The sequence below is a fragment of the Chlorocebus sabaeus genome, chromosome 24 (assembly GCF_047675955.1).
Source record: "Chlorocebus sabaeus isolate Y175 chromosome 24, mChlSab1.0.hap1, whole genome shotgun sequence".
Taxonomy (NCBI): Eukaryota; Metazoa; Chordata; class Mammalia; order Primates; family Cercopithecidae; genus Chlorocebus; species Chlorocebus sabaeus.
The window spans coordinates 66,578,614-66,600,604 of NC_132927.1; the positions used below are offsets into that span (position 1 = coordinate 66,578,614).

Sequence of the window (21,991 nt, forward strand, 5' to 3'; positions counted from 1 at the left end):
GAGCAAATGCTGGGAAACCAGCTACCCACAGCAACACTTCCATGAAGCTCCAGCCCCAGGCAGGGCCAGGCTCTGACTCCACAGGGGACAGCTCCACCAGGAAAAGGCTCTGGATGTACCTTGGGACAGGGTATGGCATCCATGAGCTGAGCATCCCCGGTGCTGCGGAGCAGGCCAGGAAGACACTAGCTGGACGGAGCCCTGGCGGGAAGTCTTCGGGAAGCTGAAGACACCATGGCCTTTAACACTTACCTTTGCCCAAGGACAGTTCTGAAGTGCTTTGTAGAATACACCTTTGCTTCTTTCTTTATTTCCTAAGGAAACCTGAGGTGAGGGGGAGAAAATACAAACATGATTCGTTGACACAGAGAGGCTAAGGCTACACAAACGCCCCTGGATGACGGGCACAAGCCCCTCAGCTTCAGTGAGCCTGCCTGTGCGGAGAGCCTGTCACCGTCACGGGGGCCGTGGGACGGGGGCAGGTGCCAGGGAGTACTCTCAGAAGCCACTGCTGTATTGGAGTTGTTTCCTCCCATACAAATGGCCCAAGAGTGTCAACCTTGAACACGTCTGACTTTTTAAAGTCTCGTATCTCCTCCTTTGCTGCGGGCTGTCACGTCTGGGTGTTAGTAACCGTGCTTGAAACCAAGCAGTGTCGGTGCGATGAGGCTGAAGACCTTATACAAATAGAGAAAATCTTCTACGATACTTATCTTAGAAAACATAGAGAAGATACTTGCTTTAATACTTGCCATTTTCTGAAAACTATCTTTTAGAGAAACGAGGCGGCCAGGATGGTGATCACTACCTTACTAAAGGTGCAAGTTCCATCAGCAATCTCAGCATCACTGTGTGGATATTCAGCACGTGTTCTCTAGATATAAAACCCTCCATCTCGACTCGGCCACACAGCCTCCTTCCCAGCCCAGTGTGGAAGGAGACCCAGCCTGGGACCTCCGCTGACAACAGCCCCTCTCCAGCCCCTCCAAGGAATCACAGCTCACACGGGCAGCTCCACAGGTCGCTGGCTGTGCAGCCAGGAGTAGGCACAGGCAGGGCTTGTGGAACTGAAGTTTCTGTGTTTCCATTCACCCTGTCCTTCAGGCTCCCCTCCCTCAGAAGAGTTTTCTAGGGGACACCAACCTTGCCCAGCCAAGCAGCTGGGGCACAGCACCCAGCCCGGGACCAGTAAGGGCTGCTGACCGGCCTCCCAGAAACCTGAACAGTGGCATCCAGGGACTCCAATCTCCAATTTACATCTCAGGAACTCCATCTACCAAGGATGGCCTCATTCCCTTTTCAATTTTTTTTTTTTCCCCACGGTCTATGTTGCCCAGGCTGGCCTTGAACTCCTGGGCTTGAGCAATCCTTCCACCTCAGTCTCCCAAGTAGCCAGGACTCCATGGCCAGTCCTTCTCAACTGTTAACTCCCACAGTCACAGGGACCGGAACTGTGATAACCTTGCTTCAGGCAAGGCCCAGTCTTTCCCCAGCCTCTGCAAGTGCCACGCACAGGGCCAGCTGTGAGGCTCGGAGGACTCCTGAGTGTCCTCCCTGGTGGGAGCCTCCAGTTCTGAAGCTGAGCCTCTGAATTTATAACCAAAGAGCCACTGAGCGCTGTCTTTCCTTCCCATGCCAACATACTTCAGCGTCCTTTCCTAAGATACTGACAAAATTTAAGACTTTTTTTGTCGTTTTTGAAAGAAAGAAGAAAAACTTTATGATTGTACTTTCTCAACCATGCACAGCTAATCCAGGAACCCAACAAATCCAGGTACACAGCTGGCTAGCCTCCATCAGCGCTGGAGACGCCCCTACTGTATGGCGGTATGGAAGGGCTTGACGCCAAGTGAAAGCTTGCTGTGACTACATGTGGCTTCCGTCCATGATTTCATATTCTGAGACATGGCCTGTGTGTACCTTTGCCTTCTGACTGGTGCAGCGTCTCAAGGGAGGGAAGAGTTCATGGGCCCTATCTGGCTCTCCTGGTCCTCCTTCCTCACCTTCTGAATTGACAACTGAGACTCCTCATGAAATTCCTAAGTTAGGACTGAAACATAACAGAGGGGGCAACTCTTCTTTGCTGGAGTTCCCACGGTACTGTGTCTGCCACCCCATGGGATTGTGGCCAGGTAAATGTCTCCTCAGGTGGACTGGGAGCATCTCAGGGAACCAACAGGGTCTTTGCTGGGAACCTAAGAAAACAGCTAATGGAGGAGAACTGCCCTGATGGGTCCCCGAGTGAGTGTGTGATTCGGCCAAGGGCAGTCTCCCAGAGGGAAGCGGGAATGGAGACTTCATACGGAGGCCTTTTCCCTCACACGAAGCCCCAAGAACTGAATCTCATACAAACCGTCTGAAGAACTCAGCCAACAAGATGCTGGCCAGGCACGGGGGCTCACGCCTATAATCCCAGCACTTTGGGAGGCTAAGGCAGGCAGGCTGCTCGAGCTCAGTAGTTCAAGACCAGCCTGGGCAACATGGCAAAATGCTGTCTCTACAAAAATACAAAAATTAGCCCAGCACGGTGGCGCGCACCTGTGGTCCCAGCTAAGGTGTGGGGATTGCTTGAGCTCAGGAGGTTGAGGCTGCAGTGAGCTGAGATTGCGCCACTGCATTCTAGCCTGCGTGACAGAGCAAGACCCTGTCTCAAAAAAACAAAAAATGCTCATGACTCAGACCTGAGCTGGGCCATTAATAATTCTCCCCCGCAGGACCACGGGGGAGACGAGTGACAGTGGCGGGCAGCTGCCCATCGGCTGCATCACTAACGTCCCAAGTGTCTGAGCCCTCCGTGTAGAGAAGCTATCTGGTTTCTTGTAATCACTTGTTTTGGCATTTGTCTACCTTCTTAGCAGATGTGTGCTGCCTCCCCATGGGGGAAGCAACATCTCTAAGAAAACGAGGAAGCTGAAGGTCTTCAGGCTCTTGCAAATTTTGATTCTCTTTTTTTATCTCCTTATAAACAAATCTGAGCAACTGTTACCTTATACAGCTTTTTAACTAATTTATCAAAACATGACCAACCTTGCCCAAACACAAAAAGATCCATTTCTATAACGCTCCCTCCTTGTGCTCCTGAGAGAAGACTGACACTCTGCTGAGAGGTTTATTGGTTTATCTCTGACAGAACTCAGGGGGCTGCTCTTCCCTCCCACCAGATCTTGTAAATGATGGCCTTTCAATATATACCAATTCCTGCCAGCTGTCAACAGGATGGAAGAAGCTATACTAGAGGGTAAAAGAAAATCTAACGATTCACAATTCAGAAATGCCACTGTGCCCTTTTTATTTAAGACGTCTTTCATCAATCCCATGAAATCAGCTAACTGGCTTATATACTCATAGTTCCTTCTTTACTGTGTAGGTAGATGACCAAATTAAAGGATTTTAAGTATCTTGAAAATGACTGCAATTTTAGCTAAAACAACAAAACAATAAACAAGCCAGGCGCAGTGGCTCACGCCCATAATCTGAACACTTTGGGAGGCTGAGGTGAGTGGACTGCTTGAGCCCAGGAGTTCGAGGCTAGCCTGGGCAACATGTGAGACCCCATCTTTACAAAAACATTAAAAAAAACAGCCAGGCATGGTGGTGCATGCCTGTAGTCCCAGCTACTCAGGAGGCTGACATGGGAGGATTGCATGAGCCCAGGAGGTTGAGGCTGCAGTGAGTCGTGACAGTGCCATTGCAGTCCAGCAGCCTGGGCAATAGAGTAAGACCCTATCTCAAAAAAAAAAAAAAGAAAAAAAGTTTGATGGAGAGTGTTAATGTATATGCAAAACAGCGCATTTGAAAGTCTCTCCTACAACTGAGGTTTTAACCTGCTAAGTTCCAACATTAGTGGAAAATTTTAACCGCTGTTTGTCCAATTCCTTTCCCTCCTGTATTCTCCATGGCCAAGAATAAGCTTTAATTCCTTCAAACTCTTTTTTTTTTTTTTTTTTTTTGAGATGGAGTTTTGCTTTTGTTGCACAGGCTGGAGTGCAGTGGTGCGATCTCGACTCACCACAACCTCCGCCTCCCGGGTTCAAGTGATTCTCCTGCCTCAGCCTCCCAAGTAGCTGGGATCACAGGCATGTGCCACCATACCCAGCTAATTTTGTATTTTTAGTAGAGATGGGGTTTCTCCATCTTGGTCAGGCTGGTCTCAAACTCCTTCAAACATTTTTACAGGGACAAAAAGTGCAAACAAGCAAATACACTTGCATGCATGTTGCAAGAATGTATGTATGTGCATATGTATAAGCATGCACGTATGTGCACATGTACACAAAAAGGCACAATCGCACAACCAGCCTCACAGCCCTCCTCCAGGGAGCCTTAGCCTTCCCCCCAGCCTGCAAGGCTCTCTTCTCCTGCCTCTTCAGACACTTGCTACCTTCACCTTGCATGCTGGCCCTAATGTGATTTTTCCCTGTGTTAACAAAGTGCTAGGAGCCTGCCCAGATGCCTCAGGAACTGCTATGGGCACTCTCTGCTCTAATTGGTCCTTAGTTCCAATACTACCTTTCCAAAAAGAGAGAAATTCCCTAAGGGGTCAGATATTTTTTTCAAAGCCAACAAGCACTTTTTGTCTACAACCCAAGCAAACTAGGCTAATGGCAGATTCTTAGTAAAAATATGGTACATTTGCACCTTACCCTGCCTCTACCTGTAAAAGACTGGGCAAGTTAAACTGGCAAATGTGCGAGCTCCACCATTTTAAACATAAAGATGGGTGGAATCTTTATGCTGGGAATATCAGGGAGCATCTGCCCTGCTCCCTCAGCTGAGCAGCCTGATGACAGGAGTGGAGGTTTCACTAAAACCCCGGGCTCCTGACTCTGCTGCCTCAAACTGCCGTCTCTACCAACAGCAGCGTCCTGCCTGCAAGTTTCCAGCTCACACACGAGTCAAACCATAAGATCAGAGCTTCTGGGTCTGAAGAATAAATGTTAAGAGAAATGCACAAAATTTTGCAGTTTTTTTTTTTTTTTTTTTTTTTTTTTAAGACGGAGTCTCGCTCTGTAGCCCAGGCTGGAGTGCAGTGGCCGGATCTCAGCTCACTGCAAGCTCCGCCTCCCGGGTTCATGCCATTCTCCGGCCTCAGCCTCCCGAGTAGCTGGGACTACAGGCGCCCGCCACCTCGCCCGGCTAGTTTTTTGTATTTCTTAGTAGAGACGGGGTTTCACCGTGTTAGCCAGGATGGTCTCGATCTCCTGACCTCGTGATCCACCCGTCTCGGCCTCCCAAAGTGCTGGGATTACAGGCTTAAGCCACCGCGCCCGGCGCAGTTTTTTTTTTTTTTTTTGAGATGGAGTCTTGCTCTGTGGCCCAGGTTGGAGTGCAGTGGTGCAATCTTGGCTCACTGCAGCCTCCGCCTCCCGGGTTCAAGCGATTCTCTTGCCTCAGCCTCCCAAGTAGCTGGGACTACAGGCGCCTGCCACCTCATCCGGCTAATTTTTTGTACTTTTAGTAGAGATGGGGTTTCACCGTGTGAGGCAGGATGGTCTCAATCTCCTGACCTCGTGATCCGCCCACCTCGGCCTCCCAAAGTGCTGAGATTACAGGCGTGAGACACCATGCCCAGCCGGAAATGTTGGTTTTAAAAATTACATTCTAGATTGCATTTTAAAAAAAAAAAAAAAAGACAAGGTCTCACTTTGTCACCCAGGCCGGAGTGCAGTAGTGTGATCATAACTCACTGCTACTTCAAACTCCTGGGCTCAAGGAATCCTCCTGCCTCAACCTCTGGTGTAGCTGGGACCAAAGGCTCACACCACAATGCCCAGCTAATTTTTAAATTTTTTTGTAGAGATGCGGTATCGCCATCTTGCTTAGGCTGGTCTCGAACTCTTGGACTCAAGCAATTTTCCCGCCTTGGCCTCCGAAAGTGCTGGGACTACAGCCTGAACCATTGCACCCAGCCTGAACCTTTTCTTTTAATAACAAAACAATCAGGACCTAGAAATTCTTATGAGCAGAATGGAAAAGAATATAGGTCTCTTTCAAAGGAAAGCTCTTAGACCATTTTGCAAGTTGCCGACTTAAGTCAACTTAGAGAAACCCACATTAAATCCTATTACACTCAATAGCCTAGTAACTACTCTTCAACTTCGTTCTACCAAATATTTTGAGGAGATGGACCACTTGCAACCTCTTCCCAAGTCCTGAGAGATCTGACATTATCCCATCAGGATTTCTTAGGGATTCACCAAAGCCAAGAAGATGAGAGTGAAACATGGCCTCCCAGCTCTCTCGGGCAGGGACTTCTGGACAGCCGTACTTTCTCATTAATGAAGGAAAAGGTAGAGCTCTGCATGAACACAAAACATCTCAATATTTTCTTACCAGAAAGTTCAAATACATCCTCCACAGCAAGGGGCACTGGCTGCCACTGTCGCTGCGCATGGCGTTTTCAAACAGGGCTTGGATCCGATGCGTTAAGCCGGTCTCAGGAATTGTGGCGTGGATCTCTCTACCGTCTAACCTGCAAGGCAAAGGCTCATGTGACTCTGACACAGTTCTCTCATCCTACATCACAGGAGGGAGAGATGCCTTAGTGATGACAAGTGTCAGCAACAGCCAGATCAGAGAGAGTCAGGGAAGAGATGTCCCTCAGGCACAGGGCGCTGTGCACGGGGCTTCTCCAAGGCCAGGAGAAGGCACAGGCAAGAGTTCTGTGGTTTCTACACCACACCAAGTCTGTCTTGAAGTCACACCAAAACCCCCCCACCCCTGTTTTCTAAAGAAAGCTACCCTTTGCCAGGCACAGTGGCTCATGCCTGTAATCCCAGCACTTCGGGAGGCTGAGGTGGGTAGATCATGAGGTCAGTAGTTCAAGGCCAGCCTGGCCAATATGGTGAAACCTCGTCTCTACTAAAAATACAAAATTTAGCAGGTGCCTATAGTCCCAGCTACTCAGGAGGCTGAGGCTGGAGAATCGCTTGAACCCGGGAGGTGGAGGTTGCAGTGAGCTGAAATCGCGCCACTGCATTCCAGCCTGGGCAACAGAGTGAGACTCCATCTGAAAAAAAAAAAAAAGAAAGAAAAGAAAGAAAGAAAGCTACCCTTTAATCAGCAGAATGCAAATTCTACTTTACAGGAAGAAAAGACCTTTTGATTTATAGTAGAGAAAGCAAGGCTCACATGGAGTGAACAAAATCCCAATGAAGGAATAAAAAACAAGTGAAATATTATTCAAAGACAGTTTTGGCTAATTTATAAGGTCAGAGTGAAGCAACAGCAAAGATTCTGGGAAAACAATGATGCCTAAGCTAATGTGTCCCCCAGATTAACATTTAACCTTTAGAGAGAAAATACTGGATCGGGCCAGATGCCATGCCTCCCTCCTGTAATCCCAGCACTTTGGAAGGCTGAGATGGGAGGACCACTTAGGCTCAGGAGATGGAGACCAGCCTGTGCAACATGGCAAAACCCCATCTCTACAAAAAATAAAAAATAAAAAAATTAGCCAGGCGTGGTGGTGCCTGTAGTCCCAGCTACCGGGGAGGCTGAGGTGGGAGGATCACTTGAGCCCAGCAGGTCAAGGCTGCCGTGAGCTGAGACTGCACCACTGCACTCCAGCCTGAGCGACAGAGTGAGACCCTGTCTCAAAAGAAAAGAAAAAAAAGAAAATATCGTATCGAAGATGGTATTTAAACATGACAGTGCTGTCACTAAGAATGCTGACAAAAGCTCCCAGTCGTTACACACTTTGTGCCAAGCACTTACCTCACTGACCCCTCAGAGAGACCCCATGACGTAGCTTCTTCATGCCCATTTGACAGAGAGGGAGCTATGAGAGGGGAAGCGGCCTGCTCGAGTCACCCAGCCGAGAAGAGCTGGCACTGGAATCCAGAGCTGCCGCCCAGCCCCTGTGCCGTTAGCCATCAGGCTTCTGTGACGGCTTCTCAGCATTCCCGTGGGCTGACGGCCACCACCCATGCACACAGAAGCAACATTCACACTCCCGAGAAGCACACCCAGGCAACCGCCACCAACCCCTCTCCTGAGAGGCGCCGCTACTTTGTGACTCGACCGCCTTTCAAACCATTTTTCTACGATACCTACAGCCCCACAGCAGGTGTTCCGGGCACCGTGCCGTGTTCATCCCTGTATTCCTGAGACCCGGCAAGGTGGGGGGCACACAGCAAGCATTCCATAAACATGGGCGGGGCACACGAACAGGACGGTCTGGAATTACCTCTGGACAGTTTCCACCAGTCTCTTCCTCAGTTTCTCAGCTTCAATGGCAAACAACCAAGGCTCCAAGGCTTTGGCAGACCTGGTGATTGTGTCAAAAAATCTCCTGGTCTTGCTGGCACTGTGGGACTTATTCTGAATCTGTACATAGGACCTCCAAAGAACCTGGTTGCCCGGATACAACTTTAAAGCCTGTGAGAGCGCCTCTCGCAGAGGGGCCAGCGGGTAAACACTCACTTTCATGTGGAACCTCAGCAGGCTCGTGTGCATCAGTGTGATGGCTTCGAGAACACTGGTCCAACTCTGGGAGCTGGCACTGTCCCCCTCGCCAGAGCCTTCTGGGAAAACATAACTGTTCAGTTTTGCAAATACCTGTTCGTATATCCGCACAGCAGCATCAATCCCTGTAGTCAAATACTGGAAGAGCATGAAGCATTTAGCCAAGCTAATTAGGCGGCTACAGGAATCGGTGGGAGCTGGATCGGAGACACAGCTGTCAGCCAAACAGTCCTGCAGCGCGTGCTCGTAAGCCTTTCGCGCTTTCAAAATGTGAACAGCCAACACCTGTCCAGTGTAGGGCCCGCAGGGGCTGCTCTCAGTCAGCTTGGTTAATATGTGAACAGCTCGGGCCGTGGCGGCCCCTCTCACTGCCGGCGACAGCTCCACCTCCAGCTCAGCATAGAGCAGACTGAGCTCACAGAGGTCGGAGTCTTTCAGTTCTCTGCTTCCTGCCATGCCGAGTGCTGTGTCAAAAACTTTTCTGGCATCCTCCGTGTTGCCAAGCAACCACTCTAGATGTGCATACTGCTTCCAGAGGCAAAAGTTGTTGCGGTTTTCTGGCTCCTTAAGGAGATTCTTGGCTAGTTTTTTGCAGTTCTTCCCTTGTGACTTTAATCTCTTCTTGTTTTTAGTGTGCAGACACCAAATTACCTACAGGGAAAAAGAGAAGAATGACCCCAGGCGCTCTGTAATTAAGACGTCCTCTGCTGCCAACGGTAGAAAGCACTGACAGGGAAAAAGGCGTCTATACTTCCCCCTTTATCACGGGTCTGGTAAACACTGAGGCTCTCTAAGCTGGAAAAGAAATGAGGATTTTTACCAGGGCCATAACTGCCCAAATTTACAATCCAGGGTTCCAGCTGAAATCTCTATAAACAAGGCTGATACCTACAAATGTTCTTCTCCAAAGAGATGTGGCCACAACATTTTAACATACTATTTCAATACAACCTGGTGTGTGTAATCTGTAGTTAAAGCTTCAGAACTTGGGTGCTAAGAGAGCCAATACTAACCGTGGCCAGCAGAGGACAGAACAGCTGACTCAGACTCATTTCTAGCAGAAAGAGGAGGGTAAGTATTATAAGTAGCTTATCTTTTATTTATTTATTTATTGAGATAGAGTCTCACTCTGTCACCCAGGCTGGAGTGCAATGGTGCGATCTCAGCTCACAGCAACCCCCACCTCCCAGGTTCCAATGATTCTCCTACCTCAGCCTCCCGAGCAGCTGGGATTACAGGCATGTACCACCACACCCAGCGAATTTTTGCACTTTTAGTAGAGACGAGGTTTTGCCATGTTGGCCAGGCTGGTCTCGAACTCCTGACCTCAGGTGATCCGCCCGCCTCGGCCTCCCAGAGTGCTGGGATTATAGGTGTAAGCCACCCCGCCTCGGCCTCCCAGAGTGCTGGGATTATAGGTGTGAGCCATCGCGCCCAAAGCTTATCTATTTTAATAAACCCCTGAGTACTCTGACGCTGCTTTAAAACTGTTCTCAGCACTCACTGCTCATATATGGACGAGGACCTGGTAGTGCAAGATAATACGATAAACAGCTCGAGAGTCACTGAGGTAGCCTGACTCATTCCTGTCTTACTCCTCTTCGCTGCAGCCCCTCAGAAGGGCAAACACACAAGGTGCCTTCAGGGTCACTGGAGGAGGCGGCGCTGGGGCATAGTTCCAGGGAGAGCGCTCAGAGGCTTACAATCCCGTTTATAAACACTGACATGAAATGAAAAGTCCCCAGACACAGGAGGACGAGTCTGGAATTACCTTTGCAATCTCATACTGTAACCAGGAGAAGCAGAGCTGGGACTTCTCTTTGCCTGAAAACAAAGGCATGACAAGGTGGAAGACATTGCGGATGAACTCCTCGCCCTCTCGGTTCTGACCCCTGGTCCAGCGAGGACAGCCCAACCGATCCATGCGGCCAACACAGCTAGCCCCGGAAAACGAGGGGTTGAAAAAAGTCAAGGGCTTTTCATCGTAAAGTCCATTATCAAAGATGCTGTTCTCATCCATAGCCAGATAAAGACAGGAGGCTGGAGGAGTAAGGCCAGAAGGCACACCCAAGAACTGCAGGAAGGCCTCCACCAGCTGGAACTGAAGATTGTGGCTGGAAAGTCTGATCAAAGACTGCCCAATATCATCAAACAACACCTGCAACAAAGGCAAAATAAAGCGACCCATGTCACAAAACCAAACCTGCACATTTTTCACAGTTCTCTTTATGTGCATGTACTAATGGTTCAACGTTATTCAAATTAAATCCGTTTTAAATAGACAGGAGCTAAGCTCTCTGTTAGCAAAAGCCAGAGGCCTCTCAAGGCAACCTGGACAGCTGGAGAATAACCGTTAGGCAGCCCTGTGGTGCCATTAACATTTCCACACATGGGAAAGCCTGGGAAGGAGAGAAGGCATGAACAGGTTTAAGCCAGAAGCTTTCAAAGTATCCTGATGGATTTGTAGAAAATCTAGAAACATGCTCACTTCTGAAAGCATATATAATTGCTTCTGTACTTTGATAATGCATGATGGTGAAAAATTTTTATTGTAAGATGGAAGATAAGAACTTTACTATTTGTGGTTTCCTTGTATAAAATTGCTCCAAGAAATGAAAAATATGCTCAAAACTATATAAACAGACTCAAGGTAAGAAGGAAACTACAGGAGCAATGGAACATGTTAAAAGCAATTATAAGAGCTTAATACAAACTGTAAATGTCTGTAGCTGAGTTCACGTAATAATTTAAAAACATAAGGCCAAGGAGGCCACCCTTTGTGTCCTGGTGCTGCTTATCTGACTGGTCTTTGTGGCTCTCAGCAAAGAGGAAATCATAACATAAGCACAATAAACTAGAGTATGTGGGACTCAATCAAAACCATCAATTAATCAGAAAGCTGCTTCTTTATGTTAAAAATAAATTAGAAAGCTTTTCTCCCCCAGGCTTTGATTACAGAAAAAGCTAAATAGCAAGAAACTGCTCGCAGCAGCAGTCTGCTCCAGAAATCTGCTTCCAGGAGACTGCTGGGACTCCAGCCCTTGAGAAACGACTTCCAGAAGGGTGGTGTGAACTCTACCAAAGAAAGATTCCACTGTTCTGCAGACATTCAGCTTCAGCGAGGCAAGAGGCCTCACGGGCAGTCCCCTCTCCAAGACTTCCAGTGAGTTGAGGCTTCCCTAGAAGCTGGCCCCTCCTTCCTCCAGAGATCACCTCTGTCTCTATCCCCACTTCTCTGTGTCCTCACTCCAGTCTGGCCACCCCATTCCCCACTCCTCAAACGCTCCTGGCACTCTGGGGCCTTCACCTGTGCTGATCCCTCTGCCCAGAGCAGACACTCTGTCATCAAACAAATATTCCTTCCGCATCCAAGAGGATTCACTGAGCACTCACCACAGGACGAATGCTGTTCTAGGCACTGACGTCACAGCAGGAAACAAAAGGGATAAACTCCTTGCCTTCAGGGTACCTCATTTGTAGAAAAGGTTACAGAGCTCCAAGACACAGAGCTAGTATCTTGTGAAACTGGATCAATTCCAGGTATCAAGATAGCATTTCTTCATTTTAATTTAAAACCTCCAGAGCTGCTAGCCACTAAACACGGGGCAGCATGTAGCAAGTCACATGGTAACAGTAAATGAGATAACACAGGTGAAGTGCCTGGCATGCCACAGGTATTCAATAAATGCTAGTTTCTTCTTCTGCAAGACACGCTGATGCCAACTGTCCAACAAGGACCCTACAGCCAGTCCCTCTTGTCTTCTAGAGTTCAGTCTGTATCTGCTACAGCTTCACGGACCCAAGAGTGGGGTGGGGAAAGTGGACACAAGGAAAGAATCTAGGACGGTGATTACGAGTTTTTTGAATAATCTGTATGTATCCCACAGGGTTCCACATGAAAAATTCACTGAATGACCTGGAAGTCAATCTCCAGAGGGGTGACCACAAGGGCCCATCCACCTACTAGGGGACAGGAGCTCTCTGGTCAAGCGCCTATATGCTTCCTCATCACCAGCAGCCAAGGAAATTCTACACTGATATCCAGCAGGAAGGAAGTTTCACAGATGAGAACAGGAACAGGTTACCATCTCCTAAGCTAGCCAACTGCTAAGAGAGCTCCAGCGGCCTCCTTTCAGATAACCAAAGTGCACGGGAATGAAAAGCAGGCAGAGGCCCCCAGTCAGCTTCCTGCCTGGGGCGGAGGATACATGCCTGTCTCTCGGGATCCTCACAGTCTTCCTCAGTTTGCTTCTTGGTCTTATCAGGGCGCCAGGGCCGCCAGTGCCTCTGGTCTCGGGAACGCTCAGCAGCAAGCCAGATCTGCCACCGGGGCAGAGTCTTATCTTTTATTTCCTGGTCATCCTCTTCTGGTTCATCGTCATCCTCATCTAGACAAGAATGAGACTTCTTCACCTCATCAGCAAAGAAAACCACCATCACCACTCAACCAGCCTGCTATGTCAGGGATGGCTGGGCACCCGCAATGCCAAGATGTGTAAGAGCCATGCCAGCCTCCCAGGATACTCAGTGGCATTTAGGACCTCCCTTGTAATCAGTCAAGTCCTCAGGAAACAACGGAAGACAAAGTGATCAAATCAAATTATTTTTAATAGTATAGTGACTAGAATGGAAATGACACAGACTCTAGAACAGTACTGTTTAGCAGAATGCTCTGTGATGATGAAAATGCCGTATATATCTGCATTAATGGGGTAGCCACATGTGACTCACTGGGCACGTGAGATGTAGCTAGTAAAGGAACTGAATTCCTTTTTTTTGAGACGGAGTCTCGCTCTTGTTGCCCAGGCTGGAGTGCAGTGGCGCAATCTCGGATCACTGCAACCTCCGCCTCCCGAGTTCAAGCAATTCTGCCTTAGCCTCCTGAGTAGCTGAGATTACAGGTATGTGCCACCACGCCTGGCTAATTTTTTTGTATTTAGTAGAGACGGGGTTTCACCATGTTGGTCAGGCTGGTTTCAAACTCCTGACCTCAGGTGATCCACCTGCCTTGGCCTCCCAAAGTGTTGGGATTACAGGTGTGAGTCACCACACCTGGCCTGATTTCTTAATTTTATTTATTTTTAAATAGTCACATGTGGCTAGAGGTTACTATATTGGACAACATAGTTTTACAGTGCTAAATGACATTTAATGATGGTACTAGTTTAGATGTTCTTAAGCCATCAGAATTTTTAGCCAGGGACCTTGTAATTAATTATGACCTATGCTCACTAGAGCTTGCCTTTAAAAAAGCCAAATCAGGATCTCCAACAAATTTCACTTTGTTTCCTAACTCTGAACGTGCAGAATGGAAGAGGAGGAAAGCCAGTGTCATCTGTAAAGTTCAAGGTTAAAAAATAAAGAAGGTGTATAAATGGTATGGCCACACAGGAAATGATTTTGGCTGTTTCTTACAAAACTAAACATACACTTAGCATAACTGCACTCTTGGGCACTGATCCCAGATAAATGAAAACCCATGTTTACACAAAAATCTATATGCTAATGCTCAGAAACAGCTTTATGCATAATCACCCACACCTGGAAACAATCCAAACATCCTTCAGTAGGTTGAACAGTTAAGCTGTGGTCTATTTACACAGTGGAATACTACTCAGCAATAAACATGAACAAACTACTGATATATGCAACAATTTGTATGTATCTCAGGAAAATTATGCTAAGCTAAAAAAGCCAATCTCAAAAAGTTACACAAAAAAACAACTGTTCCCAGGGATGCGGACAAATCGGAACCCTGGTGCCCTGCTGGTGGCAATGTAAAATGGTGCAGCTGCCGTCTGCTGCATGGAAAACAGCATGGCATACTAGACACAGGATTATCGTATGAAGCAATTCCACTGCTGAGTATCTACCCAGGAGAACTGAAAGCAGAGACTCAAACAGATATTGTACACCCATGTTCACAGCAGCATTATTCACAACGGCCCAGAGGTGGAAGCAACCAAAGTGTTCACTGACAAATGAATGGCTAAACCACTGTGGTATATACACACAGTGGAGAAGTGTTCAGCTTTAAAAAGGAAGGAAATCCTCGTGCGACATGGATGAACCCTGACAACACCGTGCTAAGTGGAATCAGCCAGTCACAGAAGGTCAACTACTGTATGATTCCACATCTACCGGGTTCCTAAAGTAGTCACATTCATAGAGACAGAAAGTAGAACGATGACTGCTGGGGCCTGAGGGGAGCGAGGAATGAGGAATTTGTCTTTAGTGGGTACAGAATTGGGGAGGATGAAAAAGTTGTGGAGGTCGATAGAGGTGATGGCTGCATGGCCGTGTGAATGTACTTAATGTCACTCAACTGTGTACTTAAAAATGATCAATTTTATCACATATATTTTACAACTAAAACAATTTTGTTAATAAGTTATATACCTTATGATTCCATTTATATAACCTTCATGAGATAACAGAAAACAGACAGAGAACAGATTAGTGGTTCCCAGGAGTTAGGGAGGGGAAGGGGCAGATGTGGCTAAGAAAGGATAGCGCGAGGGAGCCTTGCAGTGATCAAACAGTTCTGTATCTTGACTGCAGTAGTGATTACACAAAGCTACACACGTGACAGAAACTGCCTAGTACTATAGAAACACACACACACAAATGAGTGCATGTAAAATGGTGAAATGTGAATAAACTCTGCAGACTGTACCAATGTCGTTCCCTGGTTCTGACACTGTACGGTGGTACCACCACTGGAAGAAGCTGGGTGAAGGGTGCACAAAACCTCTTGGTACATTTTTTCTACTTCTTGTGACTCTATACTATTTCAAAATAAAATATTTTAAAAAATGTAAATGCATAATGTGTATCTATAGTATAATATATATTGTATATATTAGCATTATATATAGTATATATTAGCATAATGTATATATTAGCATTCTATTATTCCACCAATATTCTGCCTAAATGCTCTTCTGAGTTTTTCAGAGAAGAAAACTAAATTTATTTATCACTTTCTTCTAAAGATCTATGTTTAAAGTATCCTTTAATCACTCTGAAAAACTCTTATAAGAGATATTACCTTTGTGAGTCATACATCAGACTTAGATACCTGAATTTACTACATGAAAAGACTCAAAAGATTACATGGCTTTGGACAGACATTCATGTATAACAATTACATAGTAACAGAGAGTGACAGCAAGAGAGAAGAAACACGCTATGAAAAATGCTTGACTGCCTGATGTAATCAACTACCCTTTAAACGCTAACCTTTCAGGATGAATAAGAGAAGTTAAAAATAAAATAAAAACAAAAACTGTTATTAATTAGGTTTGCTGGAATCAAGAAAATTTTCAGCCTTTCTTTTGACCCTCCTAGTTTTTTGGAGGACTTCCACTAAATTCATTAGAAAGAAATTCATAAATTCAGCAGAAGTTTCTCCATAATGGAAATGTGTGAGAAGCTTGCAGAGAATGTAAATACCAACACAAGTCTCTAACCTGATGCTAAAAGTCAAGGTTTTGGTATTAATTTGCATTCCCTTTTGGAGAAAACTAACTTTACACCTGATTTTAAGTGACCATTAGACATCTGGAAACTTATCACAGAAGTAAAATTAGTCTGTGACACTGCTATGAAAACTTTATTGTCACAGAAATGCAGAATACAGCAAACTGTGTAACAGATACTATGCATTGTAGTGGGCTCGCTCTCTAACAAAAACCAAACAAAACCAAAAAAAACAAAAAACTAAGCCTAAAAACACAGACCTATGCTAAGTCAGTCACTCAGAGAGGAGAGTTACTAATCAGACTTCCGTGTTTTGGCCCTTGCTTATGCAGTCTTGCAGACTCAGTGGCTGAGTGCAATACCTACTTCCGTTTCATGCAGGCTGTTTTTCTTCATACGTAAAACCACTGGTCATCCTGATGAATAGTTCTCATTCTTTTTGGAAAAGAACACTCCAGGGAAATCTAAACAGCTGAGACTCTGACAGCCCCAAGTGAGGCATGATCACTGCCTGACAGCACTGCCCAGAGGAGAGTTATCCAAAAACACCTGAAGGGCCCCTCTCGCTTCTTGGTGGTAACAGAGATGCTCCCTGGCCCAGAGCTCTGAACTGTCATGCAAGACAATGCCTAATCCAAAGTTTTCATGGTGCAAATGAATAAACAAAGAAAGGCCACACCTGTGGAAAGAGGCTCACTGAGCCTAGGCAGGGAGCCAGTCTCCTGAGTCCTTGTCCATCCCTCTTTCCCTATGGAACTTTTGATGAAACCATCTGCCTGGCAGATCTCTCTCTATGCTGGAACTGCCTTTCAGGGAGTGAAGCAGTTCCTGAATGTCTAAGAGTTGTGCTGTCCAATACATCGCCATTAATATGTGGCTATCAAGCACTTGAAAAGTAGCTAGTCTGGGCTGGGTGTGGTTACTCACATCGGTAATTCCAGCACTTTGGGAGGCAGAGATGGGTGGATTACTTGAGGTCAGAGGTTCGAGACCAGCCTGAACCAACATAGTGAAACCCTGTCTCTACTAAAAATACAAAATTAGGTGGGCGTGGTGGTGCATGCCTGTAATCCCAGCTACTTGGGAGGCTGAGGCACAAGAATTCCTTGAACCCTGGAGGCAGAGGTTGTAGTGAGCCAAGATCGACCCACTACATCCCAGCCTGGGTGACAGACCAAGACTATGTCTCAAAAAAAAAAAAAAAAGTAGCTAGTCTGCACTGAGATTTGCTAAAAGTGTAAAATACACACCAGATTTCAAAGAGTACTAAAAAGAAAATGCAAAATACCTAGTTAATAATTTTTTTTCCTTTTAAAGCATGTGATTGGCATCTGAATCTCTGGTTAATAATTTTAAAATATTTATTACATGCTGAAATGTTTTGATATACTAGGTTAAGTAAAATACACTATCAAAATTAACATCATCTGTTCCTTTTTACTTTTTTTAACGTGGCCACTAGAAAATTTGAAATTACACAAGAGGCTCACATTATATTTATACTGGGCAGCTCTGTGTTAGAGTATAAATCTGGAAAGTATTTTGGGGTCATTTAGAATGACAGTTATGTAAATGCTAGGTAATAATTACTTTACAGTAGTCCTAAAAAGGTATTTTTCAAAGTATCTGTTGGTCTGTACATTGACAGGATAACAAAAAGACTGTCTGAAATACACACTAAAAAGAATGGGGTTGGGCGTGGTGGCTCACATCTGTAATCCCAGCACTTTGGGAGGCCGAGGTGGGCAGATCACTGGACATCAGGTGTTTGAGACCAGAGAGACCAGCCTGGCCAACATGGAGACCCTATCTCTACCAAAAATACAAAAATTAGCCAGGCGTGGTGGCAGGAGCCTGTAATCCCGGCTACTCAGGAGTCTGACGCATGAGAACTGCTTGAACCCAGGAGGCAGAGGCTGCAGTGAGCCAAGATTGTGCCAATGCACTCCAGCCTGGGTGACAGAGCGAGACTCTGTCTCAAAAAAAAAAAAGAATGGGGATTGGGACAGTTATTAACAAGATTCCTTCTTCAGTTGCAACCTATAAAAGGAAAAAGGAAAATTACAGAAACTTTCAAATCCTCAAAGCATTATGTACTGAAGGAGTAAGTCGACTGCTTTAAAACTTCTAAGGGGAACCCATGACATCTACTTAACATTTTTGACATTTTGATGTTTGTGCAATGTTCTGAAGCTACTGATAGCTTAAGCAGATAAACAAATAATCAAGAGGATATAAAAACAAATTCCAGAAGAAAAAAATGTACACGTCTTCACTGAGAGGTGACTTACCTGGGTTGATGACCACCCAGCCACCTCGTTCCTGCTGGTGCATCCATGCCTTCCAGCCTCGGGCTCCTTTCTCCCCAGCCCGGGGCTCTCCACTGTCCCAAAAGGGCTCAAAGAATTCCACCTGTTCAGATTTTAGAATGAATGTTAGACCTCACTTGTACAAAACTGCTGAGTCAGTGGGCAAAATCGGTGCTGGTGGACATAAGAGCAGCTTATGATCCTTGAAATCATGTTTGCCATCAGTCTTTGAAGTAGATACATGCTACATACCCCAAGATAGAAAAAAGAACTATCTAGTGTGGCAGGCAGCTTCCAAGATCGCCCCCATGACACTACCCCTGCCTCGTGGTTTTCACACTCGCATGTGAGCTGGACCTAGTGATTCTCACACACACAATATGGCAAAAGTGACGGAAGGTCACTCCCGAGATTAGGTTACAAAAAGACTAGCTGAGGTTCAGCAAGAAGGGTCTCCAGCTGGGTAGGAAGGGAGTGGTTTCCTAGTTCTCATCCTGCCAGGCCAGTCTAACCAGGGACAGTGGCACTGCCAGTTCACCTAGTGCCACTGGACCCCCAAGCTAATTCCTAAAGTCATGCCGCTTTCAAGGTATTTTGAGAGGAAGGCTCCAACAAGAAAGATCATGAGCTCCTGAGCACAACCATATCTTAAGTAACTATATATTCCTATCACCTGGCACAATACTCACTGCCTAGCAGGGACTCAGTAAACTCTTGTTGGCACAGATCTGAACAAGGTAGGCAACCAGGGAGTAAAAAGGTCTGCATTTTTTTTTTTTTTTTTTGAGACAAGTTTCACTCTTGTTGCCCAGGCTGGAGTGCAGTGGCGTGATCTCGGCTCACTGCAACCTCTGCCTCCCGGGCTCAAGCAATTCTCCTACCTCAGCCTCCCGAGTAGCTGGGATTACAGGCATGAGTCACCATGCCCAGCTAATTTTGTATTTTTTTAGTAGAGACAGGGTTTCTCCATGTTGGTCAGGCTGGTCTCCAACTCCCAACCTCAGGTGATCTGCTCACCTCAGCCTCCCAAAGTGCTGGGATTACAGGCATAAGCCACCACACCCAGCCTAAAGATCTGCATTTTAAAGCCTGGCCCCATTAGCGCCTCCCTCATTTATTGGGGCATTAGGTCTGCAGTGTGTGGTAAGCAGCTCCCTGGCAATAAATCTTTCCCCAGGGAACAGAATGTGAACACAGCAATGAACAGAAACGTGATCATGTTACTTGACTCGAAACAGGACTGTAAAAGTGAGCCAATAACCTACTCAATAAAAGCTTTCCTAAGAAACCTTTTGAAGAGGACAAGCAGGCTTCCAGTGGACACAGCATGGACCAGGAGCCACAGGATTCTCCAGCCTGAGCCCTGGGCAGTGCCATGCATGCCTGGAAGAGTATGGCGTCCAGGAGAGTCATGTCAGGGCAGGGCAAATGTCCTGACACATCAGTCATCCTCAGGAAGGGGAACCAGGAAGATGACACTCCCTCTTTAGAGGTCTGGTTCTTGTAAGAGTGAAGAAAGTTAGTTTACTCAAGAAAGGATTTTTTTTAAAAAATAGTGTGATAAATGAGTATAATCTATTTGTTTATTCCACAGAAACACAGACCAGTAATATCAGACCTGCCTGTGTTAAATCACACTACTGTGTTTATGGTAACAATGTCTCTCAGTCAAAAAAGCAATATGGAATATTAAGTAAGAAACTGTATTCCAAATCTGTCATGTAAATACTTTGGAATTACAAGTGCTGTTCGTGTTTAAAACCTCAAGCACGTGGATCTTTGATGGGTCACATTCGTAGGCAGAACCCTCCACCCATCACTCTGTTCTTATCACAGTGGGTCTTAGGAAAGGGGCAGGGGAGGGGGTGAGAGAAATTCTGATCCTGACCTACAAGCCTCCTTAGAGTCAGCTGAGAATTCTGTAGTACAGGCTATTCTTAAAATCTCACAGCATGTCTTAAAATCACTCTGTTATATGGCTTACTAATGATCGATTAGAGTAATTTAACTGGTATAATTCTTTAATTCCATCTTTTCTAGAGGTAGCATCATGATAAAAATGGTCTTTACTGACAATTCATGAAACTCCCACATGATGGAGACCTTGGCCTCTCAAGAAACACTTTTGAATGTTCACCATAAACTCATATATTCTATTTATCTTCCACTAGACATCTTTACAGAGGAGAAAACTGAGTTTTCTTTAGTGCAAAAAGGGAAAAGATATGTTTTCTTATATGCGTAGCTCTATAAAAATTCTTTATTTCTTCACTTATCTTCACTTATCTCAAACACTGGCAATGCTCACTTGTCATCTAAAGGATTAACCCTTCCCCAGTAAGATTCACTGCTGACAAGGTGCCTTTGTGTAATTTCATTTGCAACGCTACCGAAGATTGTGGGTAATTAGAAGGTTAATTGGGGAAGTGACACAAGACCCAAACTAGAATGCATACGGGTGGAAGACAGTAATACAAAGTTTAAAATGGCATGACAACTTATTCCCTGACTGGGGGAGTTAACCAGTATTGAAACAAAGGTGAAAAGGCGATGGAGTGGAGAGGGGAAAGAAGGGAGGGGGGTGAGGAGGGGAGGGGAGGAGGGGAGGGGAAGAGGGGAGGAAAGGAGGGGAGGAAAGGAGGGGAGGGGAGGAGGAGGGAGTGGAGGGGAGGAGTGGGAAGCGGAGGGGGGAGGGGAGGAGAGGAGGGGGAGGGGAGGGGAGAGGAAGGGGGAGAGGAGGGGGAGGAGGAAGGAGGGAGAAGAGGAGGAAGGAGAGGAAGGAGGGAGGGAAAAGAAAAGGAAAAGGAAAGAAGGCAGGCAGGATGAGAGGGTGGGTCCTCAGACAGCCTTTATGTTGTGAAGGAGGGGAAGCGTCTTTACCTATCCATATCTCACCACTTTCATTACAAAACTTTCCTCAGATCACTGGACTATTTCTGAGAAGTCCTCCTCAGCAGACTGATATAAAGGAGGATATGATATTTTAAAAACACTACCACACCACCTCTCATTATCCACACCACCTCTCATTATCCACACCTTCCCCCTCTCCCTCCCTGCAAAGAGCCAGAAAGAAAGAGATGAGGCGAGCAGAGCTGGGTACCTGTCCTTTGGTAGGCAGATCTTTCACGCTGTCAGGTTTGAAGAAGGTGAAGTCCACCATGGCCTGGAACAATGAGATGGCCTTCTCAGAGTGGCCGGCCTGCCGCAGAAAGTGGCACTGCTGAAGGAAGAGTGCTGCGAACAGGAGGGCAAAGGGGAAGAAGTCAGGTTGATACCACTAAAGGGAAAGAATGTACTTCTCAAAACAGGCAATTAACACACTGAGAACATCTTTTACCTGCAATCACCGTTAATTTACAAAGCTGTGATACGTATCCTGATTTAAAGCGTCTCACACAGTATTATAAACCAAGTATGTTTGTTCTAATTTTTGTATGAAACCACAGAACACAAATATTAACAATAAAAACTATATATAGTACATAAAAATAAGTCAAGAGGTTGGTCTGAATGCTATCAAATAATCAGAGCTCATTATTACAAGAAAAATTGTAGAAAAAGGATGGCGTAGCAGATTTTTATCAGGAAGCAAAGAGCTGTATTGAATTGATCACTAGATGGCATTATTCACCAGCAACTTTCATCCTACGTTCAGAGTCGGCTATAAAAAAATCAAGGTTCCATGTCTGAATATTCCAGTTCATCTTACTTGTGGTACAATTCCAGCTACT

General features: G+C 46.1%; 1 protein-coding gene across 1 annotated transcript in view; it reads right to left on the reverse strand.

Annotated features, from left to right (window-relative positions):
* NRDE2 (NRDE-2, necessary for RNA interference, domain containing) overlaps positions 1-21,991 on the reverse strand; it is a 52,840-nt gene that overhangs the window by 726 nt on the left and 30,123 nt on the right. Inside the window, exons 7-13 of the mRNA XM_037984382.2 lie at positions 21,361-21,494; positions 18,240-18,360; positions 12,679-12,854; positions 10,238-10,624; positions 8,189-9,117; positions 6,334-6,472; positions 253-324 (exon numbers count right to left, since the gene is read on the reverse strand). Coding sequence (XP_037840310.2) covers positions 253-324; positions 6,334-6,472; positions 8,189-9,117; positions 10,238-10,624; positions 12,679-12,854; positions 18,240-18,360; positions 21,361-21,494 — 1,958 coding nt within the window. The remainder of the gene's footprint in view (positions 1-252; positions 325-6,333; positions 6,473-8,188; positions 9,118-10,237; positions 10,625-12,678; positions 12,855-18,239; positions 18,361-21,360; positions 21,495-21,991) is intronic.